This window comes from Gorilla gorilla, chromosome 11 (assembly GCF_029281585.2).
Source record: "Gorilla gorilla gorilla isolate KB3781 chromosome 11, NHGRI_mGorGor1-v2.1_pri, whole genome shotgun sequence".
In the NCBI taxonomy this organism is placed as follows: Eukaryota; Metazoa; Chordata; class Mammalia; order Primates; family Hominidae; genus Gorilla; species Gorilla gorilla.
In genome coordinates this window covers 71,035,132-71,063,110 of record NC_073235.2, presented here as the reverse complement: position 1 = coordinate 71,063,110, position 27,979 = coordinate 71,035,132, and the positions used below count along the sequence as shown (strand labels likewise).

Below are 27,979 nucleotides of genomic sequence, written 5' to 3'. Positions count from 1 at the left end.
CTCCTCTCAGGCATCATCCATTTTTCCCTCTTTGCTGGATCATTCCCATCAATATACAAACAAGCCATCATTTTTCCCTTGTTAAAAAAAAATCCTTAACCCCAAATTCCTCCTCTAATGACTATTCTCTTTTTCTGGACCTCTCTTTTATAACAAACCTCTCGAGAGTTCCCACATTGCAACTTCTCTCCTCCATTCTGTCTTAAGACCTTCCACCCAAACTGCTCTTGGCAGACACCAAATGACTTGCATGTTGCTACATGGACCGTGAGTAGTGACACAGCCAACGATGTATGTCTTCTTCTCTTGGCCTCCTCACTCACCTATCTCCTTCACAACCTCCTTTATCAGCTCCTCCTCAATTCCATAACCTCTCACACGAGGCTGTCTCAAGCCTCCATCCTCAGATGTTTCCTCTACTTACCCTCACTCTCTTTGAGATCTCGCACCGTCTTGAGGCTTTACATGCTATCTATTCACCAACAACTGCCAAGTCCACACCTCCTCCCTGAACTGCGCATTCACCTATCCAGCTGCCTACAGCACTCCTCCGCATAGATATCTAATAGATACCTCCAGATTCACATGACCAAAATCAAAATCCTGGACTTCTCCCCAGGTTTGCTCCTCCCTCACGCTTCCTCAACCCACTCAAGGGCAACTCCTTCTGTCTAACTGCCTAGGCTAAAACCCAAGCGTCATTCTTGAATTCTCACTTTCTCTCATACCACACAACCAATCTCTCAGAAGATTCTGTTTATCTTCAAAATAAAGTGTAATCTGAGGCCTCCACTCAAACAGTTCATGAAAAACATATGTGTATGTATGTATGTGTGTGTGTATAGGTGTGTGTGCACACTTGTACAGAAGGAACAGAAAAAACATCAGAGCAAGTATGGCATCATGTTAACAGTGGTGAATCTGGGTGGGTTTATACAGGATTTCTTTATACTATTCTTCAAACTTCTCTATAAGTTTTCAAAATAAAAAAATTGTTTCAAAACAAAAAAATTAAGAGAAATTTAACGTACAAATCTTGATTGGACTGTATCTGGAAAGAAATAGAAATATAAAAGAAATCGAAGGGAAGATAATGGGGAGAACTTGTCTACTGTGTCCTTCCCCAGTGAAATGTAAACCATATCCCAAGCACTTACAAGACCGCTGGGCATACAGTAGGCACTCAAAATGTATTTGGGCAGTAAATGAAACAAAGACATTGCAAACCAAACCTAGGTGCTGGGTTCTCAAAAAAGGATAAGACTGGCTCTTTGTCATGAAGGAATTTACAGTCTGCAGATAAAAAAGAAATGTTAAGTAAGAGCATTGGGCTGTTGCCATTACTATTAAAGGGGCACACAAATGAGGGGACCATCAACTCTGCTTGGGAAAAAGAGAATGGGGGTAGGAGGCATCCTTCATGGAGCAGGGGAGGCCACACAGCTTATGATTTGCTCTCCTCTGATGTCCCTGTCTCCTATTTCACTGGGATGATGGAGACAACCAGGAGAGATTTACCTGACTCTACCTCCCTATGTCCCTGCCTGGACTCCCTTCCTGTTACCACAAATGAACGCTCTGTGCTCCTCTCTAAGGCAACTTCATTAGACACTAAGTACCGTTCCTGGCATAGAGTCGTCACCCACTAAATATCCACGGTTTCCTAAATGAAGGTGAACTGAGTCTTAATGGAGAAGCAGGTATTTGTCACAGTAGGGGAAGGGCATCCCAGGTTGGGGCAGGTGGGCAGAACTTGAGCAAAGGCCAAGGGGTGAGAAGAAGCATGGCAGCCCCACCTGACAGCACAAGCCAGAGAGAAATGGATTGTTATAAATTCTCATAAAATTCTTAGGAAAAGAATAAAAACTTGTTCAAGAAGGGAGTCCACGCAGAGAAGGCCCTTCTTTGCTTCAGAGGCAATCACAGTGCTACTATAGTGCTATCACTAGTATAATAGCTAACATTTATTATGTGCTTACAAGGTGATATGGTTTGGCTCTGTGTCCTCACCCAAATCTCAACTCAGAATATAATCCCCACATGTTAAGGGAGGGACCTGGTGGGAGACAATTGGTTCATGGGGGCAGTTTCCTGATAGTGAGTGAGTTCTCACGAAAGCTGATAGTTTTAAAGAGAGTGAGGAAGTGGTACTTCCTCACTCTCACTCTCCCCTTCCACCATGTAAGACGTGCCTGCCTTGCTTCCCCTTGCCTTCTGCCATGATTGTAAGTTTCCTAAGGCCTCCCAAGCCAAGAGAAACTGTGAGTCAATTAAACCTCCTTTCTTTATAAATTACCTAGTCTCCAGTAATATCTTTATAGCAGTGTGAAAACGGACTAATACATAAGGCACCAGTGCTCTATGTGTTTTGAACAATTCTAATGGCCCCATTTTAAGTTCAAGGTACTATTTTGACTCAGGTTAAGTTTCAAGAAATCGAGGCTGAGGAAGCTGGTCAGTGCTAGAGACAGGCAGGTAGAGCTGGCAGTCAGAGCTGTCCTCTTGGCCTAAGATAGAAACCTCCCAGTTCTACCACAAGGACCTCACCCTACTGTTTAGACAAGTAAGGAACCACAGTTTCAAATTACATGCCACTTTAAAAGTCAGAAAGCCAGAAAATCGTGTTCTCAACAAGAAGCTTTTCTTTAAAGAAGGAAAAGAAGAAGAAAATAAAACTATGAGCTTTAACTCCTCCAACAAAAATCATCATATCAAATCTGCCAAATAATCATACCTTCAAACATTTGGGGATTTAATAGAAACAAAGCCCAGATAAAAGGCATGGTACTAATGTATACCCAAGAGTATTAAGCAAGCTTAGAATGGTATTATTTGATTAGGTAGGTGAATTCAATTCATTTTGGCAGCCCTTAATACTAATTGAATTGATCAAAATTAATTAGTTTTCTTGAGCTCTGACTATGTGTTTGGCAATATCACAGGTGCTTTACATGAATCATTTTATTTAATCACTATATTAAATAACAACTTTATCAGGTTTTTAAGGTTATTGCCTTGTTTTATGGATAAGGAAATGAAGGATTGTTTGTTCATCCTAAGGATGATGATAAAATAAAGAGATATTACCATTTACGTATCAAGGGAAGAGATCCTGTTTTTCCATCTAGCAGCAAATACAGAACCCAGCAGATAGTAAATGCTTTACACACACACACACACACACACACACACACACACACACACACACACACACACAAAAGCTTATTGAGCCACGTAGTATTGGAAAGAAACAGAAAGAACAACTTACTGTCATGGAGTAAGAGAAGCTTTTGGGTTTTAATACGCCAAAGATTTAGCCAGGATTCATGTAAACGCTTCATAATTCCAGATAAGACAATATTTTATTTTTAAATCAATCCAGTGGAAATGATGCACATAAGTTCAAGTCTTATTTCAGAACTAGAATCAATAAGAACTGAAATCAGTTCAAGTTGGACACATTTCCCCGACTAAAATGGGAGAGAAAACAGTAGAGCAATACTATCTCAATGAATAATGGAAGGGAAATACGAGTGTCCACTGAAAAGTACATCTAAAGGACAACGTTAGAAGAAATTCTGCATTTGGCTACTTCTGGAGATCTGTTTGGACCTATCAACTAGTGCTACAGGTGCAGTTTTAATCCCTTCCTACCTTCTCATAAAATACTGCATAGTCTACATTCCTCATACACTGAGAATTTCTCACTCAGTTTCTATTTTTCTGCAAACCGTATCCCAGTCTTCAGATCACTTAGTGGGACCTAACACAAGCCAAAACCACTCCTACTATTGGGGCCTGCTCCAACCCCTCACCTACTCCTGCTCCACCCCCAGCCACCCACAGAGAAGGAAAGGAGAACTGAGAGAAAGTTCCATGACAGATCTGCATGAAAGCTGGGTTCCACTGATAATGAGCACCAAAGGTCCTAAATAAGGCATTTCCAATCTCAGTGACTCCCGGCACCTAGAACAATGATAAACACTGCAAGGCTTAATGGTATATGTGCCAAGGTTGGAATGTCTGGCAGAATCCTACTACAAGATGGTCACTTGTCCCATGGGTATCACTAGATAAACACTGTTCCTTTGAAAAATAAAAATAATATAAATTGTAATATAACCCACTTAGCCTATATACTTCAATAGTAACTCTGTCCCCCAAATCTATCATAAAATTTATTCACAAGAAGCTCTCTACATTGACCACTTCTTAGATTTGTTGATTTCAAATCTGGTTTGCTACCCAACAAGTACTCACTCATTTGCAATATGATGACTCAGCCCTGTCCCCAGGGAAAGCTAGATGCTCCTGTTGCTGTCTGCTAAATTATTGTGCCTGATTCCTCTTTAAACTCTGAGCACCAGAAAACAGTGATTTTATCCTTTTTTTCCCCATAGGTTATTGGGGTACAGGTGGTGTTTGGGTACATGAGTATGTTCTTTTGTGGTGATCTGTGAAATTTTGGTGCCCCAGTCACCCCTTTTTTCTCCATTTGGTCCATGTAACCATCATTGAAAATTCAGCAGTGTCACCTCCTCCAGAAACCCTTTCCTGCCTCCTCCTTCCTCTTCTCAGTCTTCCCTAGGACCATTTGAAAGAATAAACTCAAGCTTTCTCTAATTAGAGTCAGGCCTCTAGTCCCTAGAGATTCACTTCAATCCCTGAAGTCCAGTTAATTGACTCATTCACTGGACATTTTGGGGGGCCTTACAAAGCACCAGACATTGTGCTGAGTGGTGGGGATGAAAAGATAAATAAGACACAGTCCCAGAACTCAAGGCATTGACAGTCAAACAGCAGAGATGGATGCAAACAGCGAACACGGCAAGTCTCCAAGCGCTCTAGTAGAGAACAACTAAAAGTGCAATATGGGCGGCAAGGAGAAAGCAACAAATTTAACTCCAGCCCTTCATAAGTTGGAGGTGGAAAGGAAAGAGAAAGGAGGCTGTCATGAGCAAATAAAAGACCAAACTGCCCCCTTTCCATGTTTGCTCTGCAGGCAGTAAAATAATACATTATTTTCTATTATATAATACATAATATTATATATATATATATAAAATATTATATTATTACTGAATTTCTCTAACATTGTGCTTCAGCTGGGTACAAATCCCAGCTCTGCTGCTTAGTAGCTGTGTGGTGTTGGGTCAGGTATTCCACCTCTCTTTACTTCTCTTTATTCGTGGGTGAGAAGAACTTTTAATATCTAATATATTACAAAGGATTGTTATTTAAATGTAAAGTCTCCATCACAGCATCTGAACTGTATAAATACCTCAATAAATACTTCTTTCCCCTCCCTTCTCAGGGTCTAAGTCTCCTGCCAGCATTAATGGCCACTACATCTGCAAGAAAACCTATTATACACTAATATGTAAGCTGAAAATACGCAACTTCATTACAACTGTGGCTAAAGGCATACAGGAGTTAGAGAACTTTGCAGAACTAAGGAATATGGCCAAGACTTGAGCCTCTAATGTCAATTCTGCTGTTAACCTTGGCCTGTGTGTCATGGTGTACCAAGTGTTTAATGCTGCGACATCCCCTCAATCACAGTATATCCTCCATGGAACAGTACACTAGCTTTTCTACACAGTTGAACCCTAACAGCAGTAAACAGCCTCCCTTGTTCACTGCTAGGACATTGTAAATAGGCAATATAAAAAATAGTGCCCAAGTCTACAGTAATTTGCCAGCAGCTCACCTTGCAGTCAATAATAACTGAATTGTAAATTTAAAAATAATTAAAAGAGTATAATTGGATTGTTTGTAACGCAAAGGATAAATGCTTGAGGTGATGGATACCCCATTTACTCTGTGATCTGATTATTACATGTGGCATGCCTATGTCAAAATATCTCACATACCCCATAAATACATATACCCATTTATGTACCTACAAAAATTTTAAAAATCAAATAGAATAAAAGTAGTTGGCTCCAATTGCTTTTAGTTAAGTTTCCTATCATGTGGAGGGCTTATTATGAATTTGGATATGGGAAGGCCTACAAATAAACCTCACAAACCTACTTCCAATAGTCAATTGGAATCTGCTCAAATCATTCCAACTTGAGAAGTGGCTTGATACCCTGTTACTTAGTCCAAATGCCCATCCTCCACTACCACCATCTTATGCACAAACTCCTTCACCTTACATTCCTAGGTGTTATATTCAAATATCAGGAGCCATGTGCAATGCGCCAAGTTTTAGGACAAATAGACAAATTAGCAATGGTTGAAGATTCTTTTAATCCTTGCCAGGATGTGGTTACCATGAGCTAATAACCGCAAGGCGAATAGCCAGGAGGAAATCAAACACTCCGGCTCCAAGCAGAAGGCACCTACCCCTATGACAATGGGAAGTGACTGCAAAGGAGGGAGGGAGGAAGCATGAAAGAGAAGGAGAGCAAGAGAGGGCAAGCCAGACGGGATTCCCAAGAGGAAGTAACAGAGTGCTTCCTTTTCAACAATCTAAAATGTAATTCTCTTGATGGCAAAGTAAGATACAAGGCCCAGAATAACCCATAACTGGAGCCATAAGGAAGGGGCCCTAGAAGGAAACCACTTTGCTTGAGTATTACAATTGATGGCTCCCTGTAAGATATTAAATAACTTTACCAATGCGCAGAATCAATTGTCCCTGTGAGTTCTGCAAGGTCAGAAATTGTTGCTTACTCAACTTTGCAACCACATTTGAAAGGGAACCAAGCACTGAGAGATGCACATTAGACAAACATCCCCTCACTTAATCCCAAATGACTTTATAAATAGTAGCTATTATTCTCCTTTCACAGAAGAAAAATCTGGGGCTTGGCAACATTAAAGGACTTGCTAGGGGTAACAGAGCTTGAGCCAGACCATGAACCAGGTAAATTCGATTCCCACTCTCAAATTTGTTCAAGATCAGTTGCCTCTTGTACTTCTCCTGCACACAGGAGGTAACCAATAAATATTACATTTAAGAGCAAACTCCTGTACCCAGAAGTCACGCTGACCTCCTAAGGCTGATCAGACTGTTCAGGCCCCAGCAGAGGTGGCTTTACTAGAGCCAGCACCACAGAGGACCAGGCTTTGTTCCTCTGTCCCTCCTGGTAGAGGCAAGCTGTGTCCTCTTCAGAATCACCTGGGTAAATTTAAAATCTCTGAAGTTCAAAGACATTCACTGTGTATTCTGACATTTCTCATGTGGTGCTTCAAAAGCCCTGGCTTCTGGAGGCACAGTGGGCATCACTCCCTACTGAAGTAGGACACCTTTCTTCATCCACTTCTGCCACATTGCTACACAGTAGCAAGCCAAAGGTGCTGAGGCTCTGAACTCGTGTTGGTTTTTCATCTTTTTCTTGTGCGTGAGTAATGCCCAAGTTGATAGTCCTGTGAATCCACATGGATTCTGCCTCCTTAGGGTTCCACAGAATCAGAGCTTCATCCTAAATTGAGAATCTGCTCTCCTTGCATCTTCTTGGATCTCTCCTCCTCAAAATGATCGACATCAGAGCCACCTCTCTTAGGTAGCATGCTTGTGGCTCTGAGGAAGCCATGTGGCCAGGGCATGGCTGTGACAGACTAATAGCTGTTTGCTGCTGCTCCTGATACCCCAAAGTGAGTAACAACAGAAACCGACGACCTTCAGGCAGCTGACACTCACTACCCCCATACCATGGGCAAGACATCTTTCTAAACACTTTATTTATATATATTAATTCATCTAATCTTCACAACAACCCTATGAAGCAGACACTATTAATGTGCCCATTTTACGAATCCAGTGGCCAGCAACCCTCCCAAATACCCGAGAGGTTTTTATCAGAGAGAAGACTCCAATGCAGACTCCCAGGCTCCACAGCCCACTGCCTTCACCACCATACTGACCCACTGGTCCTGCTATCAGGCTTGTGGTAAAAGTGTGAATGTCTTCTAATGTGAGCCTAACACGGATTTCATATTTGCTTATATCTGATTTTGTCTGCCAGAAATACTAGGTGAACACAGAAAACTGAACCAGGCTGAACTGAATGGCCTAGGAGTATATATGCACACACACGTGTGCACGCGCACACACACATTCACACTCTCTTCAAATATGTCCAAGCTACCTTAGTCACACCAGTTATGAGCCACACCCATCTGGTATTGCAACTTTCCCTCTGATTTCAGGTCTTCCTCCTTCCAGCACTTCACAATAACTCACCGCCACCCTTCTGACATTGTTACAGACTGAACTGTGTGCCCCCAGAACACATACGTTGAAGCCCTACCTCCCAATGTGACTGCCTTGGGAGATGAGGCTGTTAATAAGGTAATTCAGGTTAAATTAGGTCATAAGGGTAGGACTCTTCCAATATGATTGGTGTCCTTATAAGAAGAGGAAGACACACCAGGGATATGCACACACGGTGGAAAGGCCAGGGAAAGAAGGCCCTGGAGAAACCAAACTTATGTCACCTGGGACTTTTAGCCTCCAGAACTATGAGAAAATACATTTCTGTTAAGCCACACAGTCTGTGGTATTTTGTTATGACAGTCTGAGCTAACACAGCAACAGCCACTACAAGCAAATGTTAGGTCTATTTCAAGGTCAAGTGCCATATTTATTGTAGTAGCTATGTATTTCTTAACCATTTAATGTGTATAAAACTGCTCCTGTTTTTATTAGGTTCCTAGCTTATTTTCAAAGTGTCACTGATGAAATTTCCGAGTGTTGTGTCCCTAACCCATTCTTCTCACAAACCCTAAGTTATTTTGTTTTGTTGTGCGATTTTGCACAGCGTGGCCATTTTTAGGAATGCAGCATATGTCATATGACAGCACAAGTGACTATACTACTGCCCACAGGTCAATGACTTACAGATCCTGAAGATGAAGCATAAAACATAACCTTTCTACAGCTGTCTTCAGGCACTCTGATGAGGCTGGTTCTATTAAAAACATTTCAAGAAGGGCAGGTGCCAAGTACAGACACACATGATGTGTAAGCATTGGTGTGGGCACCTGTATAAAATACGACACTGTATAAGCTGTAAATGATAAAGGATGTATTTCTGGATGGTATGCTTTGAAGTCTTTCCCCCTACAATTCTGTATGAACATTATGTGGACTTTTATAAATCCTCTACAATCAAAATCAATTATAAGGATTTGCATGATTCTGCTCTAAATCAGAAACAAATAACAACTTTTAAAATACATTAAGCAACAACAAGAAATAGTACGTAGGTTCAAAAATAACAGACTGGGTTAAATAATAATATGAGGCCTTAATAAATTCAGTTATTCCTCTACATTCTGTCCTCTTTATTGCCATCCAATTCCATGTTGAACAAAATTATTGGAAAAAAATATTATTTAAAAAGCCTTTAGAAATTTAGACTTTACATAACAACTAACAACTCAAATGTAGGCAGACCACAGCAGTAACTAATGTGCAGCCAGCCTGACCAAGGTATGGCCTGTCTTATATTTTTAGCAAAAATCTCTTTTCCTTAATTAGCCAACACACATGCATTAGAGGCCTAGCCATATGCCATCAAGGAATGTGTGAGGCTTGTTCTAAATGGAAAACCTGAGTTCACCGGCCACAGATGGTAGGTCTAGAATAGAACGAGGGGGACAAGGTTTCAAAGGCTCACTCGAGGCAAAAGAGCAGACTGTCCATAGTCCGGTTCATCAATCTTCAGAATTTCTGTAATGAAAGCAATGCTGCCTTGAGGATACTAACAGCTTTGAAGAGTGCCTGGCTAGGCTAAATGAAACTGCACACCATCAAGGCACCATATCCCAGGAATACTGGAGACAGGCACACCAATTACAGAACTATTCACATTTTTCTATTAAATGGCAAAACTCTGAGAAATGGATGACTGTGCCTAGCACTAGGAGACTATATTCTCTTCCTTGAAACTCTGAAAGAACCACAAATAGTATTATAACCCTAAAGCAGGGTTCTGCAAACTATGGCTAGAGGGCCAAATCCAGCCTGCCATCTGTTTTTGTATGGCCCATGGGTTAAGAATAGCTTTTATTTTTTGTAATGTATTTTTTAAAGATAATACTTTACGACACATGAAAATGACATATTCAAATTTCAGTATCCATAAATACACTTTTACTGGAACACAGCCATGCACATTTGCATCATCTCTGGCTGCTTTTATGCTGCAGCAGAATTGTAATTGCAACAAAGTCCATATGATCTAAAATATTTATTTCATGGCCATTTATAGGAAAAGTTTGCTGACCTCTGTCCCAAAGCTAAAACTGACCTGAATACATCCCACAGATATAAAACTGTTTAAGGTAATAGTCTTGCACACCAAGACATTCACTGAGCAGTAACTTGGACTATAACAATGTACTTTGAATGACGGAAGTTGTTCTCCAAACCAGGGACTGTTTTGTATTAATGGAAAATAACCACAACTATCACCATAACAGAAACAAAACAACTCAACCCTGTACTTTTCAAGAACTAGAGACTGTCCACCAATTTTATGATTTTTTCCCCAGACTTATAATCAGCATCTACACACTGCTGATCATGTATCCTAGTACTGAAAAAAGAAAGATGCCATTTCTCTAGAAGATAATAGTTTCTTATTCCCCCCTTCAAAAACTGCATTCATTATGAGGAGAATTTTGGCAGTAAATTTTGTAATTGATGCTCATGTCATGGTCTGATAGAGAAAATAATCAAAATTGAATTTTCTCTCTGGCAAAACTTTGTCCATCACCAGAGAATGGAATATATGGAAATGGTTTACAAATATTCAGGGTTTTTTTTTTTTTTGCAAGTAGGTGGCTGTTTATGAAAACATGTTGAACATATTCCCCATACTATTTCCTCAGATAAAAGACTGATCTGAAATAAAGGAATATGAGAGACTCAACTGCTTGTTTCCTATATGACCTCACTTCCCTTCCCCTGTCATCAATTATTAGGCTCCACTTTCCATGAAGGTCGCAAGATAGCACTGATAATTTATAAACAGCTGTAAAAACTGCTATTTAGATTCAAGGTGACCAAGTTAGTAGCATGAAGGCAATTGGTTAACCCATTCATTTTTCAATGATGAATTAGCTCGCGTTCAATGGAATCACAAACTAAGAAAAATCACAGGGCTTCTTTGCAGAAATAATCACAGTTTCGAAAGGGTCCCAGGTTTTGATGAGTCTGCTGCCACTATACAGAAGCATACAAATATGGCAGCATTGGGGGAAAGTTTTAATCAGTATCAATTCTAAAATGGAATTCCTAAAGAAAAGGGAATCTTAAGCTGTCATCTTACTCAACAAACTCCGTAACTTCAGCAGCACAGGGAGTAAGCTGCAATTCAAATCACTGAGTAGATTTTCAGATTACATATGGGAGATTCATCTTTCCAATCTTTGAGACTGCTTAAATAAAAGCCCTGTATTATATTTCCTCCCAGACCCATGCTATGAAATGTACTGCACGATACTCAAAAATGATGAGCACAGGCAGGGTCCAAATGAAAGGAATGCCATTTATTCTGACATCTTATCTCTGCTTCTTCCCGTTACATCCAGCAAATATTTTTAATATCTTATTTATTTTATATTATCCTGAGTGATAAAAACCCACCACTTGGATGCAATTGTCAGAGAAGGATGATACAGCTTCCCCCAGCCCAAAGGCATAATCCCAACCGGCACCTGCTTCCATTCGGAACCAGTTGCTTCTCAAATGTCTCACATGACATCTCATTTTTATAAATTCTTCATTCTCTCTTGAAATTCTCTATTTCAGTTGCCAATAAGAATATGAATGCTTCTGGAAGAAGTATTCATCAAAACTGACATGACTGTGAATGACTGACTTCAAGCAAGAGAAAAAAAATCATGTCAATGTATTAGCATTTTACTCGCTAAACAGCTTCTACTCATTCCATCTGCATGTAATGTGTGTGCCAGAAATTGGACATGCCTGCAGATGCTTACAAGCTTACAAGCTTACAGTTTGGCTTGCATACTGGTGCTATTCCACACTGCTGAAAGATGAAATACAATTATCCTGAAGGAATTCTATATTTTGAAAAATAGGAACTTATATAATAGAAAAATTATATAGATTCTTTACATTTTGACCCTCAGGCAACGAGCTCCAAATTTGTGTTCTCGTTTACTAATTTCACCTTTTAGTATTTCTGAACAGCAACTGTCTTTCTTCTTAACCAGGGATGTGTGTCATAAGCACTTGGGGCATTTTTTTCCATGATATACATGTTCAGACTCCACCTGAGTCATCATCCTGACACCCTGGGATGGGGCTCGGGCACATGTATTTTGAAAACATCACTAGGTGATTGCGAAATGCATCCTTAGTTAAGAACAACTATTCTAGATCTTTTTTTATATAGGTAAGTAAGTATGACACACACATTTGCATACACAGACCACTATAATTCTACTTTATCCCTCACGGTGTTCTCTAAATGTTCTCCTTTGCCATCCCATTCTTTCCTCTGCATTTCTGTCTTTAAAATTGTCATGGAGCTTTCCATAGTCAGGTAATTTTCCTAGACAAATTTTATGCTAAGGCAGTATACATTAGGCACTCATTTATAAGGGCAAAGTGACAAATGAGATCAGCAACTCTTTCCAAAACAATGCCATTTTAACACACAGTCATAACAAATTATTTATTTGGCAGAGTCCTGTTGAGAAATGAAAGAACAAGATGTGACCCTGTGGTCTTCAAGCAACACAGAATTGGAATTGAAATAGATAGGCAAGTTAAGTAACCACATAAGGCAGCATGTGATTCAGGGTTAAATTCCTAGTACTCTAAGGATGCAGGGGTAGCTGTGCTCACTCCAGCCCCAATAGTCAGGCCACACTTCAGAGAGGGCCTGGGATTTGAAGAATGGTGAGGGGATAAATGCATAAGGCAGAGGAAGTTCCTGGCCTGGAACACCATACACAAGGCAGGAAGGAAGGCGGCACAGACAGTAAAAACACAACCCTCTAGAAGGAAGATGTCATTTGGGTGACTGACATTAAACAAGCAAAAGACAGGTTCTAGTTATCAGGCTCAGGGACCTAATATTTATCCTATAGTTGCCTTAAAATCATCAAAGTTTTAAAGTGTCACAACATGGGGATAGTAGTATTTTAGAAAAATAATTTGGGATTTTTGGTAGCAAACAAAATGTCTATGTGTATGCAAGATAAAAAAAATAAGGAGACATATGAAAGCATATTGGGCTATAATGGCGAATTTACAAAGAATTAATAGAACTCAGTGGCTGATTGACTTGAGTTTCCAGCCTATGACAAAACGGAAGCATAAAAACAATAGGAAAGATAAAGTCAGGAGTGGAAGCAAATTAGAACTGCCAGTTGGAGCTGGCAGAACGATGCCTTAGAAGAAACATCTGCACTGTACACATGGCTTTGGAAGAAGCTGGTGAGAGGAAATGATTTTAACACACAGAATGGAAGGTAGAGTAAGGAAAATATGAGATTGAAGACTAAATCTGGAGTGTCATTAACACATTAAAGACCACACAGCAAACACAGAATAAATGATGCAAACAAAAGACCTTGGAAAGGCAGGAGAATCTAGTGGCAACTCAGAAACCAAGGAAGAAGAGAGTTTCAAAACAAAACTTCATCAATACTATATCATACAGCAGAAAGATGAAAGGCCACTGACACTGACCCAATTCTAATCCCAGCAAACCCCCTGTGCACCCCAACCTACAGTTGATCTTTTTCCTTTAATCTTCACTGACTATCCATATCAATCCTACAACACACATATCTGGTTATTTTCTTTTTTTGAGATGGAGTCTTGCTCTGTTGCCCAGGCTGGAGTGCAGTGGTGCAATCTTGGCTCACTGCAAGCTCCACCTCCCGGGTTCATGCCATTCTCCTGCCTCAGCCTCCCGAGTAGCTGGGACTACAGGCGCCCACCACCACGTCTGGCTAATTTTTTGTATTTTTAGTAAAGACAGGATTTCACCATTTTAGCCAGGATGGTCTCGATCTCCTGACCTCATGATCCGCCCGCCTCGGCCTCTGAAAGTGCTGGGATTACAGGCGTGAGCCACTGCGCCTGGCCCCATATCTGGTTATTTTCTAATATCTATCTTTGACCTACACATACTCAGATATTATGTCTTATTTCCATAACACTATTACAAGTTTCTTGAGGGAAGAAATGATGTTATTTTATGCACCATCTCTTCCCCATCATTGTGCCTCCACATTGCCATACCACTAGTAATCATTTAGAAGCATTTTTAATTGATTATAACTATGACTGTCTTATTTATTGTGGTATGCACATAATGACCTGTTGAATTCACGGAGAAGAGAGAGACACTGCTCTAATGTTAGTACTTGCTACACAAAGTGTGATCTATAGACCAATGGCACCAGCATCACGTGGAAACTTGTTAAAAATGCTGCCATCCCAGACTAAGTACATCAGATTCTGCATTTTAACAAGATCCCCAGGTGACTGATGCTTATCTTAAAATCTCAAATACAATAGTATTTGAGAGAAACTGGAGTAGACTCAGCATAGTAGGGGCTGGCACCAAGTTACCAAAGAAGTTAGTCAGAGGAGGGAAAGATGGCACATGACTTTCAGCATGTAGACATGTGCTGAGACCCAACTTCACCCTTGCTCAGACTCGTGGCTCAAAGCCAGAGCCCAGGCCCTTTGGATATATGGCAGGGCCAAGCTGGGAAGCAACTGTGGCTTTTGACCAGGAGCCCAGATACATAAATCCTTCTCCCATAAACTGCCAGTAAGTTCATTTATTGAGAGGGCTTTGCTGATTGTATCCACCAGGTTGGAGATACTGGAAGGCCACTGTCTCCTGCCTGCCCCTGGGAACTGAATGTCTCAGTATAAAACCCGACTATACATTTGTTCAATTCTGAGATAGGAGAAAAACCGCCCTATGGTGGAAGGCGAGACATGTTTGCAGCAATGCTGCCTTGTTATTCTTTACTCCACTGAGATGTTTGGGTGGAGAGAAACATAAATCTGGCTTACATGCATGTCCAGTCATAGTACCTTCCCTTGAACTTAATTCTAACATAGATTCTTTTGCTCACATGTTTTTTGCTGACCTTCTCCTTATTATCACCCTGCTCTCCTACTACATTCCTTTTTACTGAAATAATGAAAATAATAATCAATAAAAACTGAGGGAACTCAGAGGCTGGTGCCGGTGCAGGTCCTTGGTGTGCTGAGTGCTGGTCCCCTGGGCCCACTGTTGTTTCTCTATATTTTGTGTCTTATTTCTTCTCTCAGTCTCTCATCCCACCCGACTAGAAATACCCACAGGTGTGGAGAGGAAGGTCACCCCTTCACACTGAAATACTTTTTTCACATAATTGAAAGCCAAAGCTGAAAATGCAGCTCCAACCCAAAGAGAAAGGGCCTGCAACTAAGAGAGTTACGCCGAAAGCACTATTGTTTAAATGACCAGATGTCAGGAAAAAGCTCCCGAAAGAAGAAATTGAGGAACTGTTAGAAGACATAGGAACAGTTACACCCAAAAGATGAAGACCACATACGGTAATGACTCTCCAGGCACATCTTCCCTTTGTTGGGGATGTTCTCGATGTTTCAATGTATTTTTCTCTGGTTTTCCTATAGGTAAGTGCATGAAGTATCACTACTTCAAAATATCACTGTGCTGGAAGAGCTCTCTGTGGGTCCTTTAATATATTTAACAGCTTTACTGATATATAATTTATACACTATATAAAGTTCACATTTCAGAGATGGAAGAGACTTCAATTCCATCCCCCAACTTCAAGCAACGCTTCATTAAACTCACCCAGAAATATAATATAGCCATTTCTTAAATCTCCAGGAATACAGAAGATTGTCACGACCCTCTGATAATATATCCTAATATCTCAGTTTTTATTAGTAGGAAGAACCTAAGTTGCCTTTGCCTTTATTAAAATTCAAACTATCCACATCTATAAAAGTAACGACTTTTAATGCTGTATTTCAAAGATGACTGATTAAAAAGACCATTGTAGATCCTTTTATAATATGCTTACTTTGTAAAAACTCCATTAAGAAGTGAACTTTATTTACTGTATCCAAAGTGGAAGTCACAAATTCTTACAAACTACTGTTTCCTGTGTTTTTCCTGAACTATTTTCCCACCAGACTGCAGCTTTTTAAGGGCTGCTGAAGCCTGCACAGATCTGTTATTTTTCACCTCAGGGTTGGCATGAGTACTTAGGCCTTTTCTTTCAAAAAGAAAAACAGCAACTTACATGCTCTCACAGAACCTCGTCAGCGTGCTTGGCTTCTCCTGATTGCGTCTTTGTCGAAACCAGCGCTGAATGCTTCGAACATCCCAGTCCAGTTGCTTGGAGAGGCCTTCCAATCTCTTTTCATCAGGATGCTATGAAACAAGGTACCAGAAAAATAATTTTCAATCCATTTTCATTTTCACTATAAACAGATCTGCCCTTGTCTATATCTGAGAGGTTTTTTTCCCCCTATTGTTTACTATCTGCTACTGAGATTTCTATATTTACCTCTGAGGACCGAGGCCTTCTACTAGCAGCATGAACAAAAATAACCACTAGGACAAAAGAAGTTACTCATGAAACAACATTTAGAAACATGAATCTTGCTCTAATGCTTGCACTTCTCCTCATCAGCAATGTGCTTCCCGAAGGGCAACAAAGATTCAATGGAACATCCAACAAGCTGAGTCAGCCTCATCAGCCTTCAAAGGAAGGGAGTCCATTGAAGGTAAGTTTGCGAAGAGGTATCATTCAAATATCTCACTTTCTCAACAACAACAACAACAACAAAAAATGCCACCCAATGATCACATATCAGGATAATGTAGTAGAGACAAAAAGCATGGAAAAAAATCCCAAAGTGCCTTATTTAAGCCTAACGTACCATTTTATCAAACACAGTTTATCTTTCTTCCCCTTCTCATATCCTTTGTCCCCATTTTTCACACATTCCTCTTCTATTCGTTTTCTTGGTCATCCCTTTTTAACTGTATCCCACATCAAGTCTTTTACTAAGACTATGCATTACTTGAAAAAAGTACGCTTGGTGAAGCGGCAAGAGATGGCCCTGAAATGACAGGCACTTGTTCAATTCCTCACTCCATTGACCTCTCTGAGCCTCAGTTTCCTCATCTGTAAAAAAAGAAAAGGTTGTTTACCAACCTAAATTATATTGCAACAAGAACCAAATGTGAAACTGTATGTACAACTCAGTAAATGTTAATTTTCCTCTTTCCCATCTGATATGGTTTGGCTATGTCCCCACCCAAATCTCATCTTGAATTCCCACGGGACCCAGCGGGGGAGGTACTAAATCATGGGGGCAGATCTTTCCTGTGCTGTTCTCATGATTGTGAATAAGTCTCACAAGATCTGATGGTTTTAAAAAGGGGAATTTCCCTGCACAAGTTCTCTTTTGTCTGCCACCATATGGGACATGCCTTTCACCTTCCGCCATGATTGTGAAGTCTCACCAGCCATGTGGAACTGTAAGTCCAACACATTTCCTTCTTGTTGTAAATTGTCCACTCTCAGGTTTGTCTTTATCAGCAGTGTGAAAATGGACTAATACACTATCCCTCCCCTCTATTCAATGTGTTAGAGAATGTCTAACCAACAATCACATGAGGGTGATCTACTACCCAACAAAACTAAGCCACGTGAGCTCCATTCCTTTATTATATCTTTGCTTAATATTAACTATGTTTATTTAATCTTTCTTTGATTTGATACTAATGCTTTAATGTTAGTGATCAGGAAAAATAGGGGTAAGGAGAAGGCACCATGACCAAACTTCAAGTAATAAGGGTGAAATATATACATATATATATATATATATATATATATATATATATACACACACACACATATATATATACACATATATATACACACACACATATATATACACATATATATATACACACACATATATATACACACATATATATATATATATACACACATATATATAAAAAATACCTTCCTAAAAGCAGCTCAAGCAGCTCAAGGGGTCAGTGCTATGGACTGAATGCTGAGCTCCCCAAAATTTGTATGTTGAAACCCACATGCCCATTGTGATGGTATTAGAAGCTGGAGCCTTTGAGAGGTAATGAGATCATGAGGGTGAACCTCTCGGATTAGATTAGAAGTTATTAGAAGAGACACTAGAGAGCTTGCCCATGCTTGCATGCTCTCTGTCTCTCTCAATCTGTTCCATGTGAGGTTACAAGAGAAGATGGCCATGTGCCAACCAGGAAGAGGACCTTCACCAAGAGGTCAGCCACATCTGCATGCTGATCTCAGAATTCCAGCCTCCAGAACTGTGAGAAATAAATATTTGTTGTTTAAGCCACCCAGTTGATAGTATTCTGTTACAGCAGTCAGAACTGACTAGAACAGACACACACCCAGAAAACACAGCAAATCACTTTAGGGTACAAAATGTGCTGACCTTGTGCCTATGTTATTTGCCAACTTTGGGGTTTTTTGGGGTTTTTTTTTAGTAGTAGTAACGACACCATCTACACTCACCTTTGATGTCTCTCTTAATCAAAAATACGGGAAGGAGAAAAATCATTGCCTACAATATACCCTGGCTACACCATTATCCTAATGGAATTCATTTTTAATTTCAATTTATTTTCTTAGTTTATTAATAAAGAAAAAATTCATATGGTGCAAAAATTTAAAATTATCCAAAGTTTCACCTTCCAACTTTGTCCTGGCTCTTTCAATCCCTATTCTCCCCTTCTTGTCAGATAACCACAGTTATTATTAAATCAGTTTCTTATCAGATAACCATAGTTATTATTAAGTCAGTTTCTTTTTTTTTTTGTGACAGAGTCTTGCTCTGTCGCCCAGGCTGGAGTGCAGTGGTGCAATCTCTGCTCACTGCAAGCTCCACCTCCTGGGTTCACACCATTCTCCTGCCTCAGCATCCAGAGTAGCTGGGACTACAGGCGCCAGCCACCACACCCTGCTAATTTTTTGTATTTTTAGTAGAGACGGGGTTTCACCATGTTAGCCAGGATGGTCTCAATCTCCTGACCTTGTGATCCACCCGCCTCGGCCTCCCAAAGTGCTGGGATTACAGGCGTAAGCCACCGCGCCCAGCCTAAATCAGTTTCTTTCCAATATTTATGCAAATATAAGCAAACTTGAATATATATTTTTGTATCGCCCCTTGTCACAAAAATAGTTCCATACTACAGACATTTTTCTGGGCTTTGGGTTTTTTACCTTACAATGTATATTGCAATATTTCCTTTTCACTATATATAGAACACCCTTATTCTTTTGTACAGCTGTAAAGATATACCATAATTTACTTCTCCATTCTGCTATTAATGGACATTTTGCAGCTTCTGAGCTTGTTCTATAAACAATGCTACAATAAATAACCTTACCTGGGCCATTTTATACATGTTTCTCTCTAAGTTCCTGAAAGTGAAAGTTGTAGATCGAAGGGGTCTATGCATTTGTAATATAATTTTGAAATTGAAAAGTTATTCTTACTAGTGATTTTACCAATTTATACTCACAAGCAAGAGTGCCCATTTTCCAAAGCCTCTTCAATAGACTATGATATCAGACGTTTCCATTTTTTCCAGTCTAATACATAAAACAGGATCTCAGTTTCAATTTCCTTTTTATGAGAGAAGCATTTTATCATGTGTTTCAAAAATCAACTGTATTTCCATTTTTTTATGAAGAGTATATTCATATCTACTGCCTATTTTTTCATGATTCCTTGGTATTCTCCTTGTTGATTTGTAAGGCATCTTCATTTGTTAGGGTGATTAAACCCTTCTCTGTACCAAAAGCTGCATACTTTTTTCCAGGATGTCATTTGCATTTTAGAATTTGCTTATGATGTTTTTTGCTTGTTTTACTTCCAGAAATTTGATAAAAATATATTTGAATTTATCAATCTTTTCTGTTATAGTTTCTACATTTGGAGTCATAATTAGCAAAGCCTCCCTCATTCCCAATGTTCAAAAGATTCTCCCAGGTTTCCTTTTAATAAATGTAGAGTTTTGAATTTTATATTCAAATCTTTAGTACATTTGGAATACATATTGGTATTGAGTATGAGGAATGAATCTAACTTTATTTGTTTCCAGATGGCTACTCATATACCATTCATCTTTTCCATCAAAAATCCAAATCTTTTCTTCCATTGGTCTCTTTATTAATGCGCCAGTACCAGTACTATACAGTTAGTTTTCTCAGAAATCTTTATACTTTTTCTAAATGAATTTCAGAATTAGCTTATCTATTTTCAAAATAAACAAATGGTCACACAAGGAACCCTGTTAGTATTTTCAAGAAGATGATACTATTTCATTAAGATCATAACATAGGGTGAATTAACATCTTTATTTAATTTGTCTTTTGTGTCCTTCAAGAGTGCTTGAAAACTTTCCTCATCCAGGTCTTGCACATACCTTGCTATGTTTATTCCTAGCTATATTATTCTTTTAGGTTTCTACTGAGAATAAGGTACTTTCTTAATCTATTATTATTTATTTTATTTTTTGAGATAGGGTCTAACTCTCTTGCCCAGGCTGGGTACAGTGGTGCCATCACGGCTCACTGCAGCCAGGATCTCTCCATGCTCAGGTGATCCTCCCACCTTAGGCTTCCAGGTAGCTGGAGCTACAGGTGTGCACCGACATGCCTATTTTTTTTTTTTTTTTATTTTTTGTAGAGACAAAGTTTCACCATGTTGCCTGGGCTGTTCTCAAACTCCTGGGCTCAAGTGGTCTTCCCACCTCAGCCTCCTAAAGTGCTGAGATTACAGGTGTGAACCACCATGCCCAGCCTCTTAGATCTTTTAATGCTTATTGTTTGCTTTTATATATGTAAGCTATTGGTTTCTGGTTATTAACTTTGTACTAAAATTTTATATCTGTGGTAGTTTTTCACAAGATTCCCTGCATTTTCAGGTACATAATAATATAATAGCATATTACTGAAATGTAGGCTCCACAAACAAAATAAATTTTTAGTATCCTTTTTCACTGATTCCTAGATTATAGCAAGACTCAATAAATACTTCTTTATGTATGAATAATTCTTCACAATAGCAATAGTTTTGTCACCTACTTTCCAATTTTTATGACTTTATTTTCTTTTTCTTGCTAGTTCAATGTAAAATTTGGCACAATATAGAAATATAGATATAGAAAGTAAGGGGCAAGGTTTGGGACTATGATACAAATACATCTGTCATGTAGCAGAAACCACCTATCCCCACTTAGACAATTTATTTTAATCAAAAAGATGTCAGGTTTCAGCATCCATGGAGTGTGATGTATTTTTCTCGTTAGATCTACTCATAAAATGAATTATATAGATTTTTATATCCAATTATAAATAATTCTTTTAATGTGTTACTAGGTTCAGTTCACTAATTTTTTATTTAGGATTTCTTTATCAATATTAACAACAAAATTTGGTCTCTAGTCTTGCTTTTGTTTTTTAATGAAATTTTTGTCAGGCATTGATGTTAATGTCTTATTGTTACATTAAAAGAGAGCTGGATGGGTTTCTTAATTTTCTATGCTTTGATACAGTTTAAGAGAATTATCTCCTGTTAAGAGTGTGTTAGAATTTTTTGTGAGATGACATATTGATTTGCTTGACTATAGTAACCATGTCACCATGTGTAAATATACTGAAACATTGTATTGCACATCTTAAATATTCACAATAAACAAGGAGAAAGAGCACATATCATTTTTGATATTATAGGTATGAATTTAGGCCTTTATATCTTTAAAATGCTAATCACCTGGGCAAAGAAAAAAATATATACCTACATGTTCAATAAATGCTTTGGGTTAATGAAAAACAAAATCTTTTGTGAGAGCATCTGAGCCTGGTACTCTTTTGCAGTTTAGTTCTTTTAATTTGATCTTTACATACACACACACACACACACACATACAGAGTCAATTATACTTTCCTAGAATAAATTTTTTAGTCAAGTTTTTCTATTACATCTGCCCCACTCTCTTAATTTTCCTGTTTCTGTGGTTATTGATCATAACGTTTATTTGTGCTTGCTTTTTTTTTCTTAGTCGATTTAGCTGCCTTTGGTAAAACAAAAATAAATAAATGAAGGATTTGGGGATTAATTTTTTTTATATAAGTTAAAATTATAGTTTTGCTAACTCATTGATTTTAGCTTACCGTTATTATTTTCTTCCTTCTGCTTATCTCCATTCATTTTGTTGTTCTTGTTCTAATGTTTAACCAAATGGCTATTTTTTTCATATCTGTATGAGTTTTCAATGAGCACTTTTGCAGCATAGCACATAAAGATAGCACTTTCATTACCAATGTTTTCTAAATATTCTGAAATTTCAATTTTACCCAAGAGTTAATAAGACAGTATTTATAAATTTTCAGGAGGAAGAGGTTTTGTTTTCTGATTTTTCTGTTTTCTAATTTCTGGTATTAAATCATGCCTAATTTTTAAAAATTATAGTTTTTTAACATAATACAGCATCAATTTTTGTAAGTATTTAATAGCTACTTGAAAAGAAAGTACAGTCTCTACATTCAGAATATAGGATTATAAATGTACCCCCTTAGATCTTCCTAATTATGCTCCTTAGAATTTCTATATTCTATTTTATATTTTCTCACTGACTCTATCACACCTCAGAGGTAAATCAGAATCTTTCTATTGTGTTTCCATTTTTTCTTCAATTCCTTTTTGTGAATATACAGACACACTAATATTTAATACATATATGATTCATAACTATTTTATCTTCATCATGAATTGTATCCTCTGACAATAAAAAGCCAATTCTTCCTTTCATTTAATGCTTTTACAAATCCTACTTTGTTATTTATATGTGCCTGTATACCTTCACCTATGCTCTTATTTTCAACATTTATTACTACTTTGTCTTAAGGTGCTCCTCACATGCTTTTTTCATGACTGCATTGTTTTTCTATGGCTGCTGTAACAAAGTTCCCTGAACAACAGAAGTGTATAGTCTCATGGTTCTGGAGGCTGTTAAGTCCCAGATGAAGGTGTTGAATGGTTTGCTCCTTCTGAAGGATGTGAGGGAAAAATCTGTACCAGGCCTCTCTCCTTGGCTTGCAGATGGCTGTCTTTTCCCTGTGTTTCTTCACAGCATCTTCCCTCATGCCTATCTCTGTGTCCAATTGTCCCGTTTGTATATGGACACCCGACATATTGGATTAGGACCCACCATAATAATCCCATTTTAACTAATTTACCTTTGTAAAGATCCTATCTCCAAATAAGGTTACATTCTGAGGTACTAGGGATCAAGACTTCAATGTATACATTTTGGGGAGGAAAATAATTCGACCCATACCAATAACCAAAGCCTGAATTAGTTTTTATTAGATGAATTAAGTCCATTTATGTGTATTAATATGATTATAAGTTTGTTTATTCTTTCTAATTATGTTCTACTTTCCATTTTGATGATTTTAAAAAACATTTCACTACATGTTTTGTTTTTTTTTTCCTTTTGGGAGTAATTTTTGTTCTGGTGGTTATCCATATGACTCTCTCTTTTCCATCTCTAATAATTCAAATGAGCAATATTTAAAGTAGCCTTATTTCCTCCACCTCATCAAAGTAGCCTTATTTCCTTCTCCTCCACCACCCAATACTACAATAGTCAATAATATTATCTTTCTTAGCATTTACTCTGGTACTATTAAATATGCGTATACTTGTAATGATTTGCCAGCTTTCACTGATATGCTTTGACTCCCAACTCTGAGAGATCATGCAATCAGTGAACTGATTCTGCCTCCCACCTTCTTCCCCTTCTACTCAGTTATTGCTGTATCATTTCTACACTGTGAGAACCCAGAACATTAACATTCTGTCTGTCACCATTCCTTAGATTTCTTTCTTAGTACTACAGTTTAAATATATTCAAAACTTACAAACATTCCAAGTGATCTCTTGGTCAGCTAAAATTAATGATTTAATAGAGTCTCCTCAAGAAAGACTCATGGAATAATATCCCTAAATTTTTTCATGTTCAAAGATGTCTAACATGATGTCTATAACCTTTACAGAGTAAAAACAATTTGGCTAGATATAAAATTCTTAGTTCACATTTTCCTTGGGAATATTGAAAATGTTACTATAGAAAGGCCTACAATCACATAACATTTTCCCTAAAAAAAGAGATCTGATTTTTTGCCCAGCTGCTCAGTGAAGTATTTCTTTACTTATTAAGTCCAGCAACTTTAACAATGTAAGTTTTAGTGTTGAACTTTCTGGGCCCATTTTCACTATATTTTTATTAACATATTAAAATAAACCTCCATTTATCTTAGGAAAAAATCTTGAATTATATCTCAGAAGTTGTTTTAATTCATTGTTTTATTTTGCTTTTCCTTAAGGGATTCCTATTACAGAGATGCTGGATCTGCTTGGCCTATATATCCATTTTGTTGCTCTTTTTGGTTTGTTTCATTTAATTCGGTTTTATTCTTTCTATCTTCCATATTCTTTGCTGAGTTTTCTGCAGTGACTAGTGTTTCCTGCCTTATTCCCAATTTTGTCTTTTTTTCTGTGATGGATTTGGTACTTTTCTCTGAACTCTACCAGCTCACATTCCACCTCCTCTTGTTGACCAACTATTTCTTTCTTTAGTTCTTATATTTCTTCTTTGTGATCTTCCTTCACAGAGTTACTGCTTCATTTTTTTTAATTTATGGTAAAATATTTAATCACAGTTTTCATTTGCCTCTTTAGCCTCATTATTCTAGTGAAAATTTTGTTAACAGGAGTTGCTATACTTTCTTTTTATTGTCTTTGATATTGTGTGAGTTGCTTCTTTATTAACCATCTTTGAATTAGTTGAATTTTCTTGACCTGCTACTTCCAGTATGGGGAGCAGGAAGGATGCTCTTCCAGTCTGGCTGCCATGAAGGGAGATGGACTCCTGAAAACATACCCTCCACGTGGCTTTATGTGTCCCTCCTCCACTCTTGCCAGCCTGGCTCACCTGTTCCTGCACCTATTGTTGCAAACAGTAGGTGGTTCTTTTGTCTTCTCAACTCTTGAGAAGTGCTTTTGTGCTGGCTTTACTGACACCCACCCCCACAGGGCCCTCCAGACACACTTCACGCTTTTCACTTCCTCATACTTGGTTTCTGCCCAATCTAGGTAGCCTTTATATGTTTTGAAATCTAGAGATATGCATCTCCTAATTTGCCAAATAAGACATTTGTGAGATTTTCTTTCATTTTTTTTCTTTCTTGCTCTGTGTTTGTGTGTGTAGTGTGTGTGTGTGTGTGTGTGTGTGTGTGTGTGTATACTCTGTATGTAGGGTGGGGGTTTCTTATTGTTCTTTCCTTATTATTCTCCGTAAGTTTTTTTGAAAGATTTCCAGGCAAAGAAATGAATAATGGAGACTCACATAAACATTCATATATTACAAACACCTAGGTTAATATTAATAACATTAATCTTAACCAGTACTGGGAGGTGAAGAAGGAAAGTATAAAATAAAAATGAAAAGAAATAGATTATTGAGGAGAATTAGGAAAAACAAATTGTAGGAAATCTGCCTATCACTTTAAAATTTACTCTAACATACCAAAAGTTAATTTTATTATTTCCCTGGATCATAAAACTTGGCTTTATACCTGACATATATTCTCACCCCCATGGCTTAAGCACTGATTTGATTAGAAAAGTTAGGTAGTTAGTATCATAGGTATGTACAAATAATATGGTAGGAGAATCCCCAAAAGTTAAAAGCATATTTACCCAGATAATTCTGAATATAACCAGTTAAGAAACAACATAACCAGTTAAGAAACATGAGCTCAAAAATATTAACTAAAGAGAAATAATCATTCTGTTCATTTGAATGGGTCTGACAATCCATAATTGTAGAAGTTTTGGTCCCATTCCAATACAGTTGAGCAGAATCTATAGAAACATGACGTAACACTCTACATTTTAACCCTCAGGTAATCTTAAATGCAAATCAAAATATGGGAACCAATGAGACAAAAGATGCTATATCATTTACTGAATGATTTACATGATTATTTAATCCTCATGAACGCCTGTGAGATGGTTATTCAAAGATTTTTACAAATGAGCTTCATGATTATTTAACCCTCATGAACGCCTGTGAGACGGTTATTCAAAGATTTTTACAAATGAGCTATCTACAGCCTAGCGACGTTAAGAAACTCACCCAAGGCCACAATGACGGGACACAGCAGAGCTGAGGTTCCAACACAAATATCCAGGTGTAAGTGGCTCAAACACCAAGACTTCTAATTGACATTTACAATAGGAGTAGTTTCTATAAAGTGTTTATAAAATTTTAGACAGGGGATGGGGGAGGAGAGAGAGACAGGCAACAGGAAGACAGGTGTTACTTCAAAAGGAAAGACTGCTACAGAATATATAAGGGTTCAAATTTTTCAGCTATTAATAATTTCACAAAGGAGAACCAGACAGGGCATGTGACCTGTGCTGTCACACAGGGACCCCCATTCAGAAGGGTCCACATTTGGGGTTGGAAACCCTGCAGTCACCATCTTGAAATTCTTAACAGTTTTATCATGGAATTTGTGCTTATTATAACGAAGTCCAATGGGGCAAAGGAGCATGTGCCAGGAGCTTGGATTCTTGGCTCAAACACAGTCCCACCACTTCCGCCAGATGTGTGTGTGGTTGCCCAGTTCCTCATCCCCTGGCTTGTAGCACCCACCAGCCTCCCTGTCTCCCCACTTCCTAGTGACTGCTGCTGCCTTCAGCCCCCAGTAGAGGGCCGAGTGCAAACACAGAGAGTGGGGGGTCGAGTTTCAGAAAGGATAGAGGCAGCTACCCCAGTGCATGTGGTGGGCGACTCAGTAGGGCTGAGCCTTTTGTGTACCCCTGGATCTGGGCATAGAGGTTGCAATGCATTTGAAGGTCACTCATCACCCATGGGTTGGGGCAGTGGGCCTGGAGAGAGGCCTGACTGTATTTCTCTGCTCCCCTGACCAAGGTACAGTGTGTCAGCCAGTGGCTGGAGAAAAGGGAAACCTGGCAGCTGGTGGGTCATGTGCACACTAAGTCACAGGGTGGGGCCACCAGCTACCTGTGAGGGTCTGCCCTTTCCCCAAGAGTCTCCCCATGCCACTAGGGAACATGACATTACACGACAAATAAAAAACACCTTGACCAGGCATGGTGGCTCACAGCTATAATCCCAATACTTTGGGAGGCTGAGGCAGGAGGATTGCTTGAAGCCAGGAGTTCAAGACCAGCCTGGGCAACATAGTGAGGCCCTATCTCTACAAAAAACTTTTTTACATTAGCCAGGTGTGGTGGCCCACACCTGTAGTTCCAGCTACTTGAGAGGCTGAAGCAAGAGGATCATTTGAGCCCAGGAGTTTGAGGCTGCAGTGTGCTACAGTTATGCCACTAGACTCCAGCCTTGGCAACAGAGTGAGACCTTGTCTCAAAACCAAAAACAACAAACAAAAAAACACCTTGACAAGTAGAGAAAGACTGAGGGAGGAAGGAAAAAGCTTTATGTTTTTGTATGCTTAATGGCACTTTTTTTTGTGCTTTTTGAACAAGGGGTCCCACATTTTCATTCTGTACTGGGCCCCACAAACTATGTAGCCAGTCATATACAGAGATTTTAAGGGTACGTCTCTCACACTTGAAGGATTATAATCATGCCCTTCTACAAAAAGGCAGCTCAAACCATGGTAAGGCCAGGATACTGGATGATCATTCACACACACACACAAACGCACACTTTGTTCAAGCTCTCCCAAGTCCTGCCCCTTCTATTCCAGTCAACTGACTGGTTACATTTCATATCACAATTAAGACCGGAGAACTACAAAGAATACAAGGGAAAACAGTTCCAACTTTTGCTGCATTTATATTTTACATGACGCTTCT

At 38.7% G+C, this 27,979-nt stretch overlaps 1 protein-coding gene across 2 annotated transcripts in view; it reads right to left on the bottom strand.

The window, feature by feature from the left end:
* Positions 1-27,979, bottom strand: part of CERS6 (ceramide synthase 6) — a 322,839-nt gene that overhangs the window by 197,202 nt on the left and 97,658 nt on the right. For both annotated transcript variants that reach the window (XM_004032744.5, XM_019022614.4), the window contains exon 3: positions 16,279-16,409. In XM_004032744.5, the coding sequence (XP_004032792.2) occupies positions 16,279-16,409 (131 nt within the window). The remainder of the gene's footprint in view (positions 1-16,278; positions 16,410-27,979) is intronic.